This window comes from Syngnathus leptorhynchus, chromosome 5, assembly GCF_054491065.1.
Source record: "Syngnathus leptorhynchus isolate UIUO chromosome 5, UIUO_Slep, whole genome shotgun sequence".
NCBI classification, from domain to species: Eukaryota; Metazoa; Chordata; class Actinopteri; order Syngnathiformes; family Syngnathidae; genus Syngnathus; species Syngnathus leptorhynchus.
Window position 1 is genome coordinate 12,593,968 of NC_141199.1, and position 16,484 is coordinate 12,610,451.

General features: G+C 41.4%; 2 protein-coding genes across 5 annotated transcripts; one reads left to right on the plus strand and one right to left on the minus strand.

The window, feature by feature from the left end:
- Positions 1–230: 230 nt before the first annotated feature.
- On the minus strand, positions 231–8,327 carry wfs1a (Wolfram syndrome 1a (wolframin)). Its single transcript, XM_085912338.1, has 12 exons — positions 8,238–8,327; positions 7,189–7,692; positions 6,943–7,022; positions 5,867–6,011; positions 5,593–5,766; positions 5,271–5,348; positions 5,097–5,200; positions 4,886–5,017; positions 4,567–4,812; positions 4,023–4,301; positions 3,733–3,890; positions 231–3,636 (listed from the first exon to the last, which is right to left on the minus strand). The coding sequence occupies exons 2-12, from the start codon at positions 7,457–7,459 to the stop codon at positions 2,472–2,474; spliced, it is 2,832 nt and encodes a 943-aa protein (XP_085768464.1). The 5' UTR covers positions 7,460–7,692; positions 8,238–8,327; the 3' UTR covers positions 231–2,471.
- Positions 8,328–9,090: 763 nt separating this feature from the next.
- crmp1 (collapsin response mediator protein 1) lies at positions 9,091–15,883 on the plus strand. 4 transcript variants are annotated; one of them, XM_085912339.1, is made up of 14 exons: positions 9,091–9,462; positions 10,612–10,691; positions 10,875–11,059; positions 11,135–11,299; positions 11,502–11,563; positions 11,670–11,750; positions 12,156–12,224; positions 12,290–12,410; positions 12,538–12,694; positions 13,513–13,654; positions 13,777–13,947; positions 14,803–14,982; positions 15,064–15,226; positions 15,694–15,883. In XM_085912339.1, the coding sequence occupies exons 1-14, from the start codon at positions 9,091–9,093 to the stop codon at positions 15,783–15,785; spliced, it is 2,040 nt and encodes a 679-aa protein (XP_085768465.1). In that variant the 3' UTR covers positions 15,786–15,883. The 4 variants fall into 4 exon arrangements, with proteins under 4 accessions (XP_085768465.1, XP_085768467.1, XP_085768466.1 ...); XM_085912341.1 differs by having other exon boundaries at positions 15,070–15,226; XM_085912340.1 differs by having other exon boundaries at positions 9,091–9,441; positions 10,603–10,691.
- The last annotated feature ends 601 nt before the right edge of the window (positions 15,884–16,484 follow it).

Genomic DNA, 16,484 nt, shown 5'->3' on the forward strand with positions numbered 1-16,484 from the left:
TTACGCCACTTTTGTTTCTAGAGTGCTAAACGTATAAAATAGATTGTTAAATACACTACAAGTGAACATGAACCACATTTATTGACGCAACTCACTAATCCAAAAGATTTGATGCAATAGCTTTGGTCTATGTTTATGTGTTGCTGGTTAGACAGAGAAAGGTATTACGCACAAATCAACAATTGAATTTATTGTACATAATTGCCATGTTGGGCTTGTCTTGACTTTTAGATTGCTGCTATTCTCGTCGTGGAAAAGAAAAGAAGTTACAAGGACAAAGATCAAACACGCCAACATTAAGCCCGATCAAATAAAAAATGGGCTCAAGTTGTAATTTGTAACATATACATTTAAATGTGAATGTAAAGTTTACAATCATTAAGACGGAGGAATCTAAGCACACCGTGCATAAATAAGCCCCTTGATTCAACTGATTATTAAGGTTTGAGGTTTTGCATGAAGGTCAGAGGTCATTATGAATATCATAGCTCAAAGTTAAAGCTCACTGTTTATATATCTCGCTGTAGATTCTTTGACATTGAAATGTCATGTAAATGTATCTTTGAAATTATGGTTGTTCTGGTCATCACACTTTTTACCTCTCAGTGCCACACGCAACGCTGGGGTGCATCACCGAAAGCCACAATGTACAGTAAGGTGTCGTAATAAGGTGACGTGTATTGGATCGAACGGTGTGACTTGGTCACACGTTGATTGTTTACAGTGAAGTGCTTTGTTTTTAAGTGACCTTGGTCCCAGTGTGACTATTAGAACTGGTTTTGGATGTGGGACGGTCTCAGTGCAGGTTTGGAATGGAGTGTGTTGAATGGTTGCTGCAAAAGGTGTTCATTGTATGAAACCATGCATCCCAAAAAGAAGTCGTTGGAACGGAATGACATTTTCCTCACAATCGTCCACACACTTTTAAACTACAGTATTCTTATTGGTGTCCGCTAGGTATCTCGAATATTTGAACTATCTGGTTTGGCAGAATATTATCCATCAGCCACAAGAAAATAGTTTATGTAATAGAAAACATTATATAAGTTTCAGGACTTTGTCCTCCAATGGTGAGTTACAACCTGTCAGTTGTGATTATGTCATTAAATACAACCCAAGAGAGGATTTTTGTTCAGGGGTGCAGCAGCAGCAGCAGCAGCATGTTGCCACTACTCAGTATTACTCAATTGTATATTAAAAATGTTTAAAGATTGAAGAAAAAAAATGTGAATGATGGAATGTGCATTAATAAAATGAATCTGACTTCATTTAGTGGTACTCTTTCCATGTCTGTACTATATTGAATCTAGCTTAAGCCTTGCTAGTGTTGAGGAAAACAAGGACACATCTAGTTCCAAATAAAAGAAATAATAACAAACAAGACTTCACGGACCTAAGTAATAGCCTGGTGAGGAACGAAGCAATAAATGATTCAGCGGTGGTACGGAAATGTAAACCACATTTTTCCTTTTCGGCTAGTAAGTAAAATGAATACAATTCTAACAATGGCCTGTGTTTTCAAAAAAATAACATACAAATATGGTTTCTTTTGACGGCCAAGCATTTTATATTTATCGCATAGGCCCATAAATAGCATTGCTTGGATAAAAGAGGACACAGTGTACAGATGAAGTACCAGTGATCGCTACACATTCATCATGCACCCATGTAGAGTATACCTCACAATATATTAGATTGCCACATACACCTAAAAAAAGGATACTTCCTCCTTTAAATAATAAGGAATTAAAAAAATAAAAAACTTACACATTTTAGCTGGTATGCTTACTCTAAAATGTGTATGAAACCATTCCTCCTCTGGTTAATTAAATTTTCCGATTAAGCGACATACCGGGTACCATACGTCATCAGATAAGACATGATGCATGTATAATGTGAACAGCAAAACTCGATAAATCTTTTACTTTATGTGCCAAAATATTTGATACACTCAAAGTTAAAATACTACATCTTTTTACATGGTTTCCCATGTTCATAAAGCAGGTGGCAATGTGATCATTTGGATATCAGATAATAGTCCCTGAGGTTTTAAAGATCAGTTATCTACAGATGCGATGGGTAGTTTGCTTAGTTTACAAAATCTAAGATAACACCCAATTATGTTTATTTTCATTTACCAATTACAAATGGTAAATACATGTGATCCAGTTTTTTAGTGGTGCTATGGTTTGCATTAGTGACTTCAATGTTGTTGGCGTGTTAAATTTCTACTCTTTACAAATCCCAGAGTGTAAATACTGCAGCTTCCTTGTTTGGCACCACCAAAATTATGAGTAAAAAACGAATTGCTGTATTCACATTCTAAGGTAAACGTTACTCTTATCACAGTCATGTCATTAGGACGACATGAGTGAACCTCATCATAAAAATAAATTCAAGGTGGCGCTCTGAAGTTAAAATAAGATTGAACTAGACAGCTCTGTAGTTTTGCCATTGTTTTAGGTCTGTTCTCAGCCAGTGATCTTCGCTGACAGAAAGGGAGAAAAGAAGAAATCAAATGCGAAATTCAAGGCTCGCATTGTGGTACGTCTCCAGTCTCTCTCGATTTTTACCTGCCTGCCTCCAGGCAAAAGTGGGGAAACACAGTCCAGACAGTTGATAGCCTTCAATTCCAAAGCCGGGGCCTTAGCTCCGAGACGGCCCTCCAGCTTGGTGCAGAACTCCACCATATTACCGGGTTCCAGGTTGAGCAGGACCTGCCGGAATTCATGGCTGGCCATAAGCACGATATCCCTGCCTTGGTCATCCGCCTCTGTGCTGTTGTTCCTAATCATCCCTACGGTCACTTGGAAGCGGTAGCTGTCAAAGCGCTTCACGTGACAGGTATGTTTGGCCAGAGCCTTGATCTGACACATCTCCTCCTCTTCTTGCATTCGTAGGAGCATGGGCAACGAGACCTCACCTGGCGTAGAGCTAGAAATGGTCACGTTCTTTGGCTCACATTTTGGGTACGTCTCCCCGTAGAGGCATCGCAACCAGTCCCCGAGAAACACCGGCAACATGTTAATGACAGACTGCGCCCCGTTCTCCGTCTCGGCCACAGTGACATGCCTAAAGCGGCCCGTCCAGGTCACCCTGTGTCCCTGCAGGTGGCTACAGAAGATCTGCGTCTTGGCCATACCTTTGGATTGCCAGGCAGGAGGTCCGCACACCTGACTGTACTGATCCCACGTCAAGGTGGAGTTGTAGACTTTCTGACCTTCGGCGTGATACACATAGATGGAGAAGAAGAGGATCACCATGGAGATACAAAGTAAAATGAGCTTAACAGGGCCACGGCGCGTCGCCGAGCGGAAAACACCCAGAATAGACGTGCTGAACCGCGTCCAAAGTCGGAGGATGACTGGGATGGCGCATACGACTAAAGTAACGATCATCTTGGTGAGCTCCAGCTCCAGGAACCACTTGAAGAGCTGGATTAAGAGCATAATGGCAAGGCCCACTGCCAGAACAGGCAGAGCAAACAGGAAGAGGAAATAGGCCACACAGGTGCGGATTATACCCACAGCCGTGGAATTCTGGAGAAGCACCACTGAGAATTCACACCACATGAAACACACCAGGTAGGGTACCAAGATGCAGTATGTCCCCCGGAAGCCTCGTTTTCTTGCCATGCTGATCACAGAGAGAAGGGAGAAGACAAATTAATAAATTGCAAAATGGCATCTCAACTGTGAGTGTCCATGAAGATCTCTTGTGGCAAATGCTCACCTGAAGAATAGGTAAAAAAGGTAAACATACAGCAAGCAGGGAATACTGAGCTGCAGTACCACAGACTCCCCTAGAGGCAGAGTTGCAAATGTGCGTCCCAAGATGCCAAGCATGTTTTCAGGCAGAAGCTGAGTCAGGCCACAAAGTGATGATGCAACCTGAAATTATTCACAGTGGTCAGTTTTGTGAATTAATGCATTATTTGGCTTTTTGTTTCTGTGAAATATTTCGGTTTTATTTTGCTCAAAACATTCAACGAAATAATATCAATGATGTTTAAGCACTCTCACCTCTATGACCATTGCTCGTCGTGCATATGTGGTAGCCATGGGACTGAGGCTATGGTAGCTGACGGCGGTAAAGAAGATGGCCACCGTCGAGAGTTCTGAGCAAGGGATCCAGCCCTTGTCAGCAACGGGGAAGGAGAATATGACGAAGAAGACAGAGAATATGAAGTAGAGGTACGGCTCGAGGTTATTCCAGCCAAAGTCGGTCTCTGCCTGCTCGACATCCAGGCCAGGTTCAAAGCGGGTTAAGAGAGATGTCAGAGCTCGAAAGTTCTCCCAAGTCTGTAAAAGCATGAAGCATAAAATGAAAAACTATTTTCCCAATGATAATTTTTTAATAACAGATTTTTATAAAGCGCAGACATTTTTCCAATAATTTGCTATTTTGTTTGTGATGATCACAATCAATTTACAGCAAGTAAAACCTTACTATATTTCGTACCCTTGGATTCTGAATTAATTCAAAATCTGGTTAACAAATGACAAAAATCCTCAAGTCAATCACAAACGATACTATTCCAACATATCTTAAAAGAAAAGAACTCACCTTACTACTCTGAACAACACGCAGTGTGCAAATAATCATGGAGATGAAGGAGAGATAGAAGACCAATAGCGGGATGACAAAGGCAAACAAGTCAACGGTGAGGTTACTGATGATGAAGAAGAAGATAAGCGTGTTGACATGTTGCGTGGGGATGATGGTGCTCAGCCATTGGACGCCGGCCCGCGACGCCCAGTCCACTAGGTGCTCCTTCACCTCCATCATCGTATCAACCGGATAGTGAAGCATCTGACGGTACCAGACACACCACTTGAAGAAGGAATCCCAACATGAACATTAATGGTTATTTTGAAGAAGATACCATTAAGTGTGATTTCATAGCCATTGCTTTTTTAATGGCGACAGTCTGCTTTGTATCCAGCAACATTCCCCTCCTGCCAAAACCCCAAGAGCCTCTGTGCTGCTGCTTGTCTTCTGAGGAGGGCAGCTCAGCCTTGGACAACAAAACACAGATAAGAGCACTTTACTTGCTGTTTCTGTGCTCATGTGTTTTTTTTGTTGTTTTTTTTTACCTCGGTGGCATCAGGATTTTCTGCCTCAGGTGACGACGAAACAATACCATCAGCGTAATTTTTAGTCATCTCGACAAAGTCGTCCAAGTCAACCATCTGATTGGCTGAGGAAACAAAGCGTACTGTAATCTCTAAGTGAAAGTTTTGTTACCATTTGGCTGTACGGCTACTCACTCTCATTGCTGACCATGTTTTCTAGAATTTTCTGAGTCTCGTCTGAGGTGGGGCCAGATATCCTTTTTGCGGTGTCCCCTAATGTTTAGGGCCAAATAAAACGATACGCCACGTTACTAAAATGTTACAGATAGTCAAGAAAAATGTGTGATTTGTGTTCCACCTGAGCAATATTTGATTAAAATATCAAGTATTGGTATTCAGTATCGGTATACTCGAATTCAGTCTAAAAAATATTTTTATGAATTTTATTTTTTAATTTTAATTGTTATCAATTATTATCCACACATACATACACCGAATGTGTGAGTGTGGCTCCTACCCAGTCCTTTGTTGACCTGGCTGACATTCTCCAGCATCTCAGCCATGGCCACTTTGGATTTCTTCTCTGGATTAAGCTTCCAGTACATCATCATGGCCGCTTTACGCACCGCCCTCTCAAACTTAGTCTCTGCCGACAGTTTTCGAACATCTTCCTCGTTCTCTGCGGTGATTCCTGGGTGAGGATGCCAGAGACTCCAAAAATCAGCAATGCAAATCCCCCACTGCCCCACCCCCACCGACACACTGGTCCACATATGCATTGGCACAATAACCTATTTTACGGATCCAGCATCGCTGCAAGGCTCTTGCTGCACTCTTTCTTCCCTGTTTTGCCGCTTTTACCAACCAATTAACAGCCAGACGATTGTTTAGATCTTGATCCTCTTCTTCGGCAAGTATCAAGTAGTGTTGACCCAGCTGATGGACAGAAGAGATGTAAAGAAGATTAATTCACTGTGTGTATTTTCGCTTAACCTAAATACAAAGAACATTGACTACATTATGACCGTTGCATGAGCTATAGCTCAGATTCATGCAAAAAAAAAAAAGATTTTAACATGAATTAGGTTATTTTGGTACAAGTGCACAAAAAACAAGTATGATGCAATACAAGAACATTTCTTCTTTACTATTCATAAATCACAGAAAGGTAAAGTAGAAACTAATCTAATAATCCCAGATTGAGACTAATGAACCCAACAGATTAATTTAAAAACCATCATTTCCTTAAATTTCAGTCACAGATATTTCTGTATGGGGGAGAACGGGGGGGGGACCATTTGTGGGTTTCAGACAACTATTAACTGACAATATATAACGGCTTTCTCACATAATTAAATGTGTTTGATGAGGTATGGAGAAGATAGACTCTTATTTTAAATCATAGAAATATGTTCAAACTGTATCCAATGGCTGTTCACATGCACACACCCTCTGTTATTTAAGTATGTCTTGGTATGTCCAAATGCATGATACACTCCTTTGCATAAGTACCATCCACCCGGGACCTGAGCCTAGTGGCTCTTGAAAATTCTAGACCCATATTCATTTCTCCATTAATCCCCAACGGTTTTACATTCATTATTTGTACTAAGATTTGTACAAGTAAGTACATTTGCTCTATTTGATTGAAGTCATTTAATACACTAAAATAGCACAAAATTTATGAGCTTCAACACATGGTGACACCACATTTGACGGCAAAGCAATATCTTATGGTTCATTCTGGGCACATGGCATCATGTTGCAAGTGGATAAAAATAGACACTCTCGCAGCAGCCGACAGCATGAACCGGAGCAGTTGAAAACAAAGCCAAGAGTGGTTCTGTAAGTGTGTGCCTAAACTCACCCGAGTCTGAGCTCTGGCATCACCCGCTTTGGCTTTCTCTTCCATCTGGTCTTTAGATAGGTCTTCCTCTGGTTCTTCATCTGGAGGGGAAACCAGTGGGATCTTGGTTATGTATTCATTAAAGCTATATTATATTTGATATCAATGCTGGTCCATAGTAAACATAAATGAAGGCCCGGAAGCTGGGTGATTGTACGAAACCAAAGTTATTTAGTCTGTAACCTGATAATGTATTCTTCTTCTTACCTTCTTCTTCATCTGTGTCATCTTCCTCTTCTGCTTTTCTGAGTCTTTCCTGGATGATCACTCGTTGGGCTACAGAGGCAAAGGTTCTTCTCCTTGTGGTAGGTTGGGAAGAATCAGTGGAGGGTGTGGTGTCGCGACAGTCTGGGCCAGCGGAAGAAGGGTTGGGAAGGGCTGAAGATTCAGATGAAGGTTCAGAGGAAACTTCCAATATTTTCTTTTTTGGAGCCATGTCAGGAGAGGAGAACTCATCTGAAGAGAGCGTGGACTCCATCAGTACATAGATGAGAAGCTTGTGAGGGTGAGAGTTGACGGGCCAAGAGACAGTGGCAGATAATTTATTGGAAATGGGAGAAGAAATATTGGGGTAAGTGGGGGGAGGACGTCCACGCAATGCAAGGCATAACTCCTAGGTGTCATAGGTGGCCAGCAAATTTACAAAGTCCTCTTTTGGTCTGTCCTTCAGTGAGAAATGGGAGGAGTCAAACTGTAAATGAGGAGCAGTATCTAAAATCCAACAGAAAAATCACATGATCTGACTGAATTACATGATTCATTAACTTAATGCAATTAATGCTAGAGCCATTCTGTCTTTACAAAAATAAATACTGTTTATTTTACCGTTTAAACTGCCATATCTTTCAATTGGTCAAATTGGGTAACTTCAAATGTTAGAAGTAAATATTTTATATTACACATTATAAAATGATTACCTCTATGACGGCGTCAATAGTAAGTATAAGTCATCGTCTTTGTAAAGACGTTTTATTTAATACAGCTTGCAGAGTCCCGCGTACTTTATGATGGCCGTTGCAGCAGAAATAAGAGAGCCGCAAAAGTAACAGGGGTTGATAATATAATGAAAGGGAGAGCGCATGATTTGTATACAATGACTTTGCATGCAAAAACTTTACAACCATTCTCGCGTGTGGAGAACTACAACCAACTCGATCCAGCGAAGTCAGTATTGCATGCCAACTTATTGAAAGGAATGATCCCTCAAGACAGCACAAGCTCGAACAACCATCAATTATTATCGGATGTAAATTCACCTGATATATCTTCCAAATAAAGAGGTGTTCTTGCAGGACCAAAGCAGAACTCTGACGGGGAATCGCTCACGCGTGCGGGTTAAACACTCCTGTCCACAAACAGAAACTTTACGACCCACCCTCTTAAAGTAGATTATTTGCTGATTGGCTAGTAGGAACCGCAATCAAACGTCAGATTCGTCTGATTTGTTATCTTCCTATCACCTTAAAAATCTGTATTAAAACGAGAACTGTCAATATCGATTTTTTATTTATTTATGTAACTATCAAAATCGGGTATTAGATGTTCCATGTTTGCAGCCTCGCAGCTTCACTGCAAGATTGAACGAAACAGAACCACGACACATCAGCAGAACTGATCCCACCAGCACCTATGTCAATGATCGGACTATAAATACATAAATTAATTGATAAAATAATTCATTAATAAATAGGACCTGACATCAAAATACGTTTTTGTCTGACCCACAAATATGTGCCTCTTTTTTTTCCAGCCAAATTATGGAACGCCTAAATAAGTGAGGGCACATGAAGCATTTTTAATTCTGTCCTTCCAGATGTGGGTCAAAAAATGACATGTGTTGGGTAATCCTTTCATCACCCCCACTTTAGCCTTTGGAGGGAGAGGGAAACAAAGAACCATCCTCTTTGGATACTTGCTGCAGAGATTTGTACAATCAAAGAAACATAAAAACGGCAATATTATCCGTTATTTTGGGGATTGCATCTTCTTCTACATCGCCCGGAGACAATCATCCAACCAGTACCACAAGAGGAGGCGGAGCCGCCTGTCCCGGTTTACATCGCGTGTTATCGCCATCCTCTCTCACCCTGTAGTGTATCTGAAGCCACAATGTCGGACTGCAGGAGGCAGTGGAATCGGGAAGATGAGCTACCGGTTTACTTTGCCGGACCAATCTCCACCGGACCGAACCAGCGCAAGAGCTTCGGCATGTTCGAATCCGTGGAAGGGGCGTTTGAAAGCAAAACCATCGATTTTGACAATTATGCAGTTGGAAGGAAAGGGGGCCGCACCCCGAGGAGCGGGAGTCAGGAGAGACTCCTGGATATCTGCGACTCCAGCGGTGGTGGGAAAACCTGTGAAGCCCAAAAAGGTTCTCATACCACCTCCACCGAGGGAGAACATGGCTGTCCAGGTGTTCAGACGGCGTTCTCCCCAGGGTTGGAAACCACACACGGAAAGGTAACTTCTCAGACAGACAGACAGACAGACAGACAGACAGACAGACAGACAGACAGATTATTTACACACATTTATGTCAAGTTATCAGAAACATCCCCCAAAAAATGAAAGTGCGCAGTCGCGTGGGGACATTGTGGTGCTGAAGTGGACAGCAACCATGCAAAACTGCAATGGTCGTTATGCGCGCTTCATCGTGCGCCACGAGATTGACCACGGTGTAATAAATAACCTGTCTGCGTTTTGTACAGTAGCCCACTGTTGTAATCACTGAGGTAAAGTGTGAGGGCGCTCGTGTGCGCACCATCTTTCCTTTGCACGTGCACATTTTCCCCGTGGACGCGCACGCACACAGAGCTAGTTGCGTGTCTTTTTTTCTGAGCGCGTTCACGCGTTTTTCAGAGGGGGGTGAACAAAGGGGTGCACTGCGACCTGGTTGTGAATAGATTTCACCTCAGGGGAACAAACCATCATGTCTGGGACCAGTTGTCAACAGAACAACCTCCCCCATGTGACGGTAAGAGGTTGCAGACGTACATGGTTGGAAATCCCTGCTGCCAATGCTGGAAAAGGAGATTAAATTCTTAGTGAGGGTGCAAATGCTATCCTGTTTTACCAGGCCTCTTCAATTTAGTTTGAACTGTAACTGTCATTTTTCTATTGTTTCGACATTGAATGTGTGCAGACGAGGACGCTTAAGTGACATTATTCAAGCTGTTCTGTCAGAAAGATTCATTTGAGTGTCGTCAATGTCGTGATGGTGGAACCGTGCAACTAGGATTTGTGCAGCGTCAGGCTTTGACTGTAAAACATAAAATCCTGTTATCATTCAGATGGATTAGTATAAATACCATTGGCTGCAAACCATATGCCTGACATTTCATGACAAAGACTATTAAATAAAAAAATAAATAAAACGATTTTCTGCCATCATCAGTTACCATGGAGACATAACACCCCTTTCTCTGTCTCTCTGTGTCTCTCTCTCCCCAACTATCTGCCAATTCTTACAACCGGTATTTGTCCAGCAACCTGATAATACTGTACAAAAAAATAATGTGAGATGGATTGCATTCATTTTACATATATGTATGACTGGCATTCATTGCTACCTGTTCAATGGATGACATCTTTTCAACTCCTGGTTTCCTTGTACCCTATTAGGGCAACAGCCTGCTGATTAAAGGAGGGCGAGTCGTTAATGATGACCAGTCATTTTACGCAGATGTGCACATTGAAGATGGCCTCATTAGGTATGATTGTCACATCCTGTTATTGCTTTTACATTGATGCTGATATATGATTCTCTTATGAAATTCAATGACACGTCTGCAAAGATCAGAATCTGCCTGTGCCTCAATTAAATCCAGCAAAACTTGCCACCAGCTCCACAACAACTTTCCTCACTTTGATTGCAACACTTATTACATCTGTAGGCAGGTAGGAGAGAATCTGATGGTCCCCGATGGGATCAAAGTCATCGAGGCCAATGGCCGCATGGTGATCCCCGGTGGGATTGACGTCAACACCTGTCTGATGAAGCCCTATCTCGGTGTACGCCCCGTTGATGACTTCCTACAAGGAACCAAAGCGGCGCTCGCTGGAGGCACGACAATGATCAGTGAGTCTGCATGACATATGACAATACTGCAAAATATCACACATGCTTTTGACCTCTGAGCCTCCCCTATTCCAGTTGACCATGTGGCTCCTGAGGTTGGGGAAAACTTGCTGGAGGCGTTTGAAGTCTGGCAGGAAGCTGCAGACAAAAATGCGTGTTGTGACTACTCCCTCCATGTTGACATCCCGCAGTGGAATGAAACCGTTAAAGATGAGCTGGAGATGCTGGTGCAGGAAAAAGGTACACCCCATCTCCACATTGTTGTCATGTTAATCCCGATTTTGGCGAGAACACCAGAGAAAGATTTGCGACAATTTGGCCTTGTTCTGAATCCTCTTGAAGGGAAAGCACAGAGGACATTGCCCGCATTATATCGTTGGCATAGAAGCCACACATTTTGTTTGTAATCTTTTCAACTTATTTTTTCCCCCACTTCTGCCAGGTATTAATTCCTTCCAGGTATACATGGCCTACAAGGATGTGTACCAGATGACAGATTCTGAGGTGTGTAGGTCTTATTATCGTGAACATTTTTTGAATCTTTACAATCAATATTCATTTACGTTATGTGCTATTACGTCATTAACATGGTATTTGTTTTCTTCTCCAGCTATACGACGCCTTCTCCTACTTAAAACAAATCGGAGCTGTGGTGTTAGTTCATGCTGAAAATGGAGATTTGATTGCTCAGGTAAGCGGAGCCTAACTTATCTTTGCTTCTTGGCTATTGTGGCAGCTTTTCAAGTTCTTAACTGTGCTATCATGCTACATGTTGACTCCATGTAGTAACTCCACCAGCAAACTCGAGGCTCACAAATAAAGACTTTGCATGTTCTCACTGAGTGTTTCTGTTGAAAGATAAAATGATAAAACAGGCCTCTATTGACTAAAAGTGTTGTCAGTGGTCCTGGATTTTGTCTAAATATTACGACAATAACTCACATGTGCTTTATTTTTAAGTCAAGTACAGAATTGCATGGGAATGCAGAAGAAAAACCCTGGATTGATCCATAATTTGTTTTCAACATCATACATGAACCTCTTAAGTACTGTCACCAACTTTACACCGTTTTTTTTTTTTCCATCCATGATTTAGGAACAAAGCAAGATCCTTGGGATGGGAATTACGGGACCGGAAGGTCATCCTTTGAGTCGTCCTGAAGAGGTGATGCAATCCATCCGTCCGTCCATCAACTAGTTCTGATCTGCCCTCGCTTCTTCCCAGCGTAGGTGGAGGCTGAGGCGGTGTTTCGTGCAATCACCCTTGGTAACCGCGTGAATTGTCCTGTCTACATCACCAAGGTGATGAGTAAGAGTGCAGCAGACACCATCACCCAGGCCCGAAGGAAAGGTCGCTCTCTCATTCCTGCACCCTCAGTACAAGTTCATTATACACAGCACCAACGGAAACACCTGTCTGCATTCTAAATGCTGCGTTATGTAAATAGATGTAAATTCCTTTTTGGTTGAATCTTCAGGGTCTGTCGTTTTTGGAGAGCCAATCACAGCCAGTCTGGCCACTGATGGTTCGCATTATTGGAGCAAGAATTGGGCCAAAGCTGCTGCTTATGTGACATCCCCACCTTTGAGTCCTGACCCCACGACCCCAGACCACCTCCAGACACTTCTGGCCTGGTAGGACTTGAATGTGATCAACACCTGTTTTTTTTTGTTTTTTTTTTTGTATTTGTGGTTTTTTTTTTCAAGGATGGAATATGACAATAGAAGACGATACTAAAACGTGTAAAAACTTTTAAAAGAATGCAGAGTTCTTTATAGTTCTAATCGCTGCATAATGTGGATTTTAAATCAGATCAGTGACACCAAAGGATACGCATGCATGCTTTGAATGCTCATTATTTGTTTGGTATTCCAGTCACAGCAGCTGCTCACATAATATGCAATGTCAAACTTGATTTATTCAAAGACAGTTAGGGTCATTGTTTTACAAATTGAGGTGCAAAAGAAATAAGCCTGGAATATGGACACAAAAATGAATATATGTAAATATAGTCTACAAATGTCAAACAATCTCTGAATAGAATGTACAGAACTTCTTAAAGTACATCTTTAAGTGCCCTTAACTCTATAAATAGCACAGGAATGTGAATCCTTCATCCTCTGTTGCCTTGGCTACCAAGTGCCTCCCTCCCTCCTCTCTCCTCTTTGGTCCTGCATTTTGCCTCTTCATGCTAGTCCCAGAGCACCTCTTTTAAGTGACAGAATGTATTTTTTCATTATTTTTCACAAAGGTCAGAGTACTTAAATGTTTTATCCTCATCCTGATATTGAAATTTGATGACACCACAATTATTAAAAATGATTGAATGACTAATGCGCTATAGTTCAAGTCTTATAAAATCTGCGTTGTTTATGATTTATAAAATACGGCATTAGCTATACAATATTCTCTCCTGCGTGCGTTATTAACAATATATCATGCTATGACGCAGTGGTGACCTGCAGGTGGTGGGCAGCGCTCACTGCGCATTCAGCATTTCCCAGAAAGCAATCGGCAAAGACGACTTCACCTTAATCCCAGAGGGCACCAATGGAGTGGAGGAGAGAATGAGTTTTGTCTGGGACAAAGCTGTGGTAAGAGCAAACCATATATGTGTGTGAACCTCTAAAATTGAGCTTTTGTAAAGGAATTAATAGCTTCAAGCAGATTATGTTTAATATTTGAGTCTTCTGTATTTACGTTGTCCTCCACACAGGCCATGGGGAAGATGGATGAGAACAAATTTGTGGCTGTCACATCTACCAACGCTGCCAAAGTCTTCAATCTGTACCCCCGTAAAGGTCGGATAGCGGTGGGCTCTGATGCGGACGTCGTCATCTGGGATCCTGACAGCACCAAAACCATCACGTCTAAACTGCACCAGTCGGTGAGAACAAAGAAGAGAGGACTGGATTGAAAGATAAATCAAAGAGACCATCCTGCATGTGCTAATGTGCCAGAAATTACAAATGTTCGACACGCAGGGCAGACTACACAGATGTGTCAATCCCCCTTGACAATTAATTATTTCAATTTGAATTCCTTCAGGGTTGCATTAAAACATCAAAGAAGGCATCCTAAATCCAAATCACATTTTCAACCCATGGACGTGTAAAAAAAACGAGACTCATGGGATGTTGCATGCATTTAAATGACCTTTACATGAATTTAAATGCAATTCATGACTCACAACATCAGGCAGTGTTTGATATATTTCGTCTGCAGCCCGACTCTAATCCAGACTGCTGTCAGCTTTAGGGTCTAATCCCCCCCCCCCCCCAACCCCCTGCACCCCTTCACCCATTTTGCACAGGCATCGTCCTACCCATCCCCCTATTTTATATTATCTTGCTCTTTGCCCCAAGGTTTTCTCTCCCTTCATCCCCCATCACAAATGCTGCAGTTTTACTTCATGCATTATTCTCTTTCATACAATGCGTGCAGAAATAAACACGCCTTGCTCTTTCTTTTATTTTTCTGGGCTAATATATTGTACGTGTGTTTGCTGTGATATGAGCTATTATTAATCTCAGCCCAAATACTTCTTGTGTTGGCATCATGTGAAAATCATTTACAATTTTAATTATTATTGTTGCTCATAGCCAGTAGTAGAGGGTGATTTGCATCTCATTATGATTATTCTATGATGTGATATACCAGACAGTATTATTACCCTAGTATATTTTATATACGACATTTTTCTCATGTTTTAGTATGTAACATTTAAATTCTCTTCTCACAGTCTGCAGAATTCAACATCTTTGAAGGTCTGGAGTGTCGTGGGGCTCCAGTGCTGGTGTTGAGTCAGGGTCGGGTGGTCTATGAGGAAGGAAAGCTTCAAGTTCAGCAGGGTACTGGACGATTCATCCCTCGCAAGCCCTTCCCTGATTTTGCTTATCAACGTTTGAAGTTCAGGGACCAGGTATAGTACAGGAAGGAAAGCTTGAAATACATTCCTTATGCAATAGTAGCCACAACTTTTCCCTCCCATGTCTCTAAACAGATGAAGGAAAAAGGGGTCGCACGTGGCATGTATGATGGGCCCGTGCATGATGTCATTGCCCCCCCAAAATATATCACACCTTCACCTTCAGCCAAAACTTCCCCGACCTCGCACCAGCCTCCACCAGTGCGCAACCTTCACCAGTCCAACTTCAGCCTATCAGGTTAGAGACACAATAGACTATACTGGATTCTGAGATGAAGGTTTTGTCAAATATTATGTAACTCTGTATTAGGTAGTAAAACATTGGGGACCATTGAAAGTGCAATACAATATTTTTAAATGTAATTTAAAATATTCATTTATTCACATTATGCATACAACTATTAATATTTCCATTATATATTTTTGCCCTGTAAACTTCAAATACGACAGTATACTCTTAATTTATATCTAATTTAAATAGCATTATTAGTCTGGTTAGAATGTGATTTATTACTTCAATTCTATTTATTTTTGATATTTATCAAAAATTACAACAGAAGTCTCTTTGCACTTGAAGCAAATCAAAGCCAATGCTAATCATTTATAAAAAGATTTAACTGAGCCCCAACTTTTTACATATTATTATGAGAATACAACATTTTTGTCCCAACTTAAACTCATTTGTCTCTTGATTCGAATTTACAGGGGCTCAGATTGACGACAACATCCCTCGCAGGTCCGGCCATCGAATTGTAGCACCCCCTGGTGGTCGTTCCAACATTACCAGCCTTGGTTGAACACCCTGCACACTGCACAGTTAGAGTTTTACGGGGTTTTGCCACCGTGCATGACTGAACGTGAGACCCTGCGTTATTTTTACTTTGTTCCAGCAATGTGGCACGCACAAATCACACCATAATGATCTGCCTTGTGAGTACACTCTGTATGTAGATGCACATAATATTGTGATTTACAATCAGTAAAGTCATTCCGATATCAACATTCATAAAGTAACTCACTAAATGATGGTTTACAATCACAGTATTATCATCTCCTTTTTCATAGCACAACTTGCACTAAGTGTTAAGCTCCACATGATGGTGCTGTTGCTGTTGGCCTCTGTCTCGCTGCCGGTCTCCGCATCCGCATTATCTGCACATGAGCAATTGATTCAGTGTAACTTTAGATTCTATTGCATGGGCATCCCTTTAAATGTGACTCTGTGGTTGTGCGCAATTGTATTCTGATGCTGTTTGTAAGCTTTGAGCACTATTTAATGTTCATAAAAAAAGATCATATTTTATCTGAGCAAGGCATCGTCACAATCATGCACTTCCTGCAAAATGCAAAAGGCGGTAAGCCACTGCAATAAATGAAATGATCAATATAGCATTATAGAGTCAAGCAGTCAAGAATTGATATGTCTTATAGTTTTCAGTCATGCTAGACTTTTTTTCAAAACTGTTTATCTTTACATTTTTAACGAAACATTTCTT

Coding starts and splice junctions, on each gene's coding strand:
- wfs1a (XM_085912338.1), bottom strand. CDS start 7,459: ATGGAGTCCACGCTCTCTTCAGATGAGTTCTCCTCTCCTGACATGGCT. Junction 5,201..5,270: donor AAACATGGTCAGCAATGAGA/GTGAGTAGCCGT, acceptor TTGTTTCCTCAG/CCAATCAGATGGTTGACTTG. Junction 3,891..4,022: donor GACGAGCAATGGTCATAGAG/GTGAGAGTGCTT, acceptor GAATAATTTCAG/GTTGCATCATCACTTTGTGG.
- crmp1 (XM_085912339.1), top strand. CDS start 9,091: ATGTCGGACTGCAGGAGGCAGTGGAATCGGGAAGATGAGCTACCGGTT. Junction 13,655..13,776: donor TTGTCTGGGACAAAGCTGTG/GTAAGAGCAAAC, acceptor TCCTCCACACAG/GCCATGGGGAAGATGGATGA. Junction 15,227..15,693: donor GTCCAACTTCAGCCTATCAG/GTTAGAGACACA, acceptor TCGAATTTACAG/GGGCTCAGATTGACGACAAC.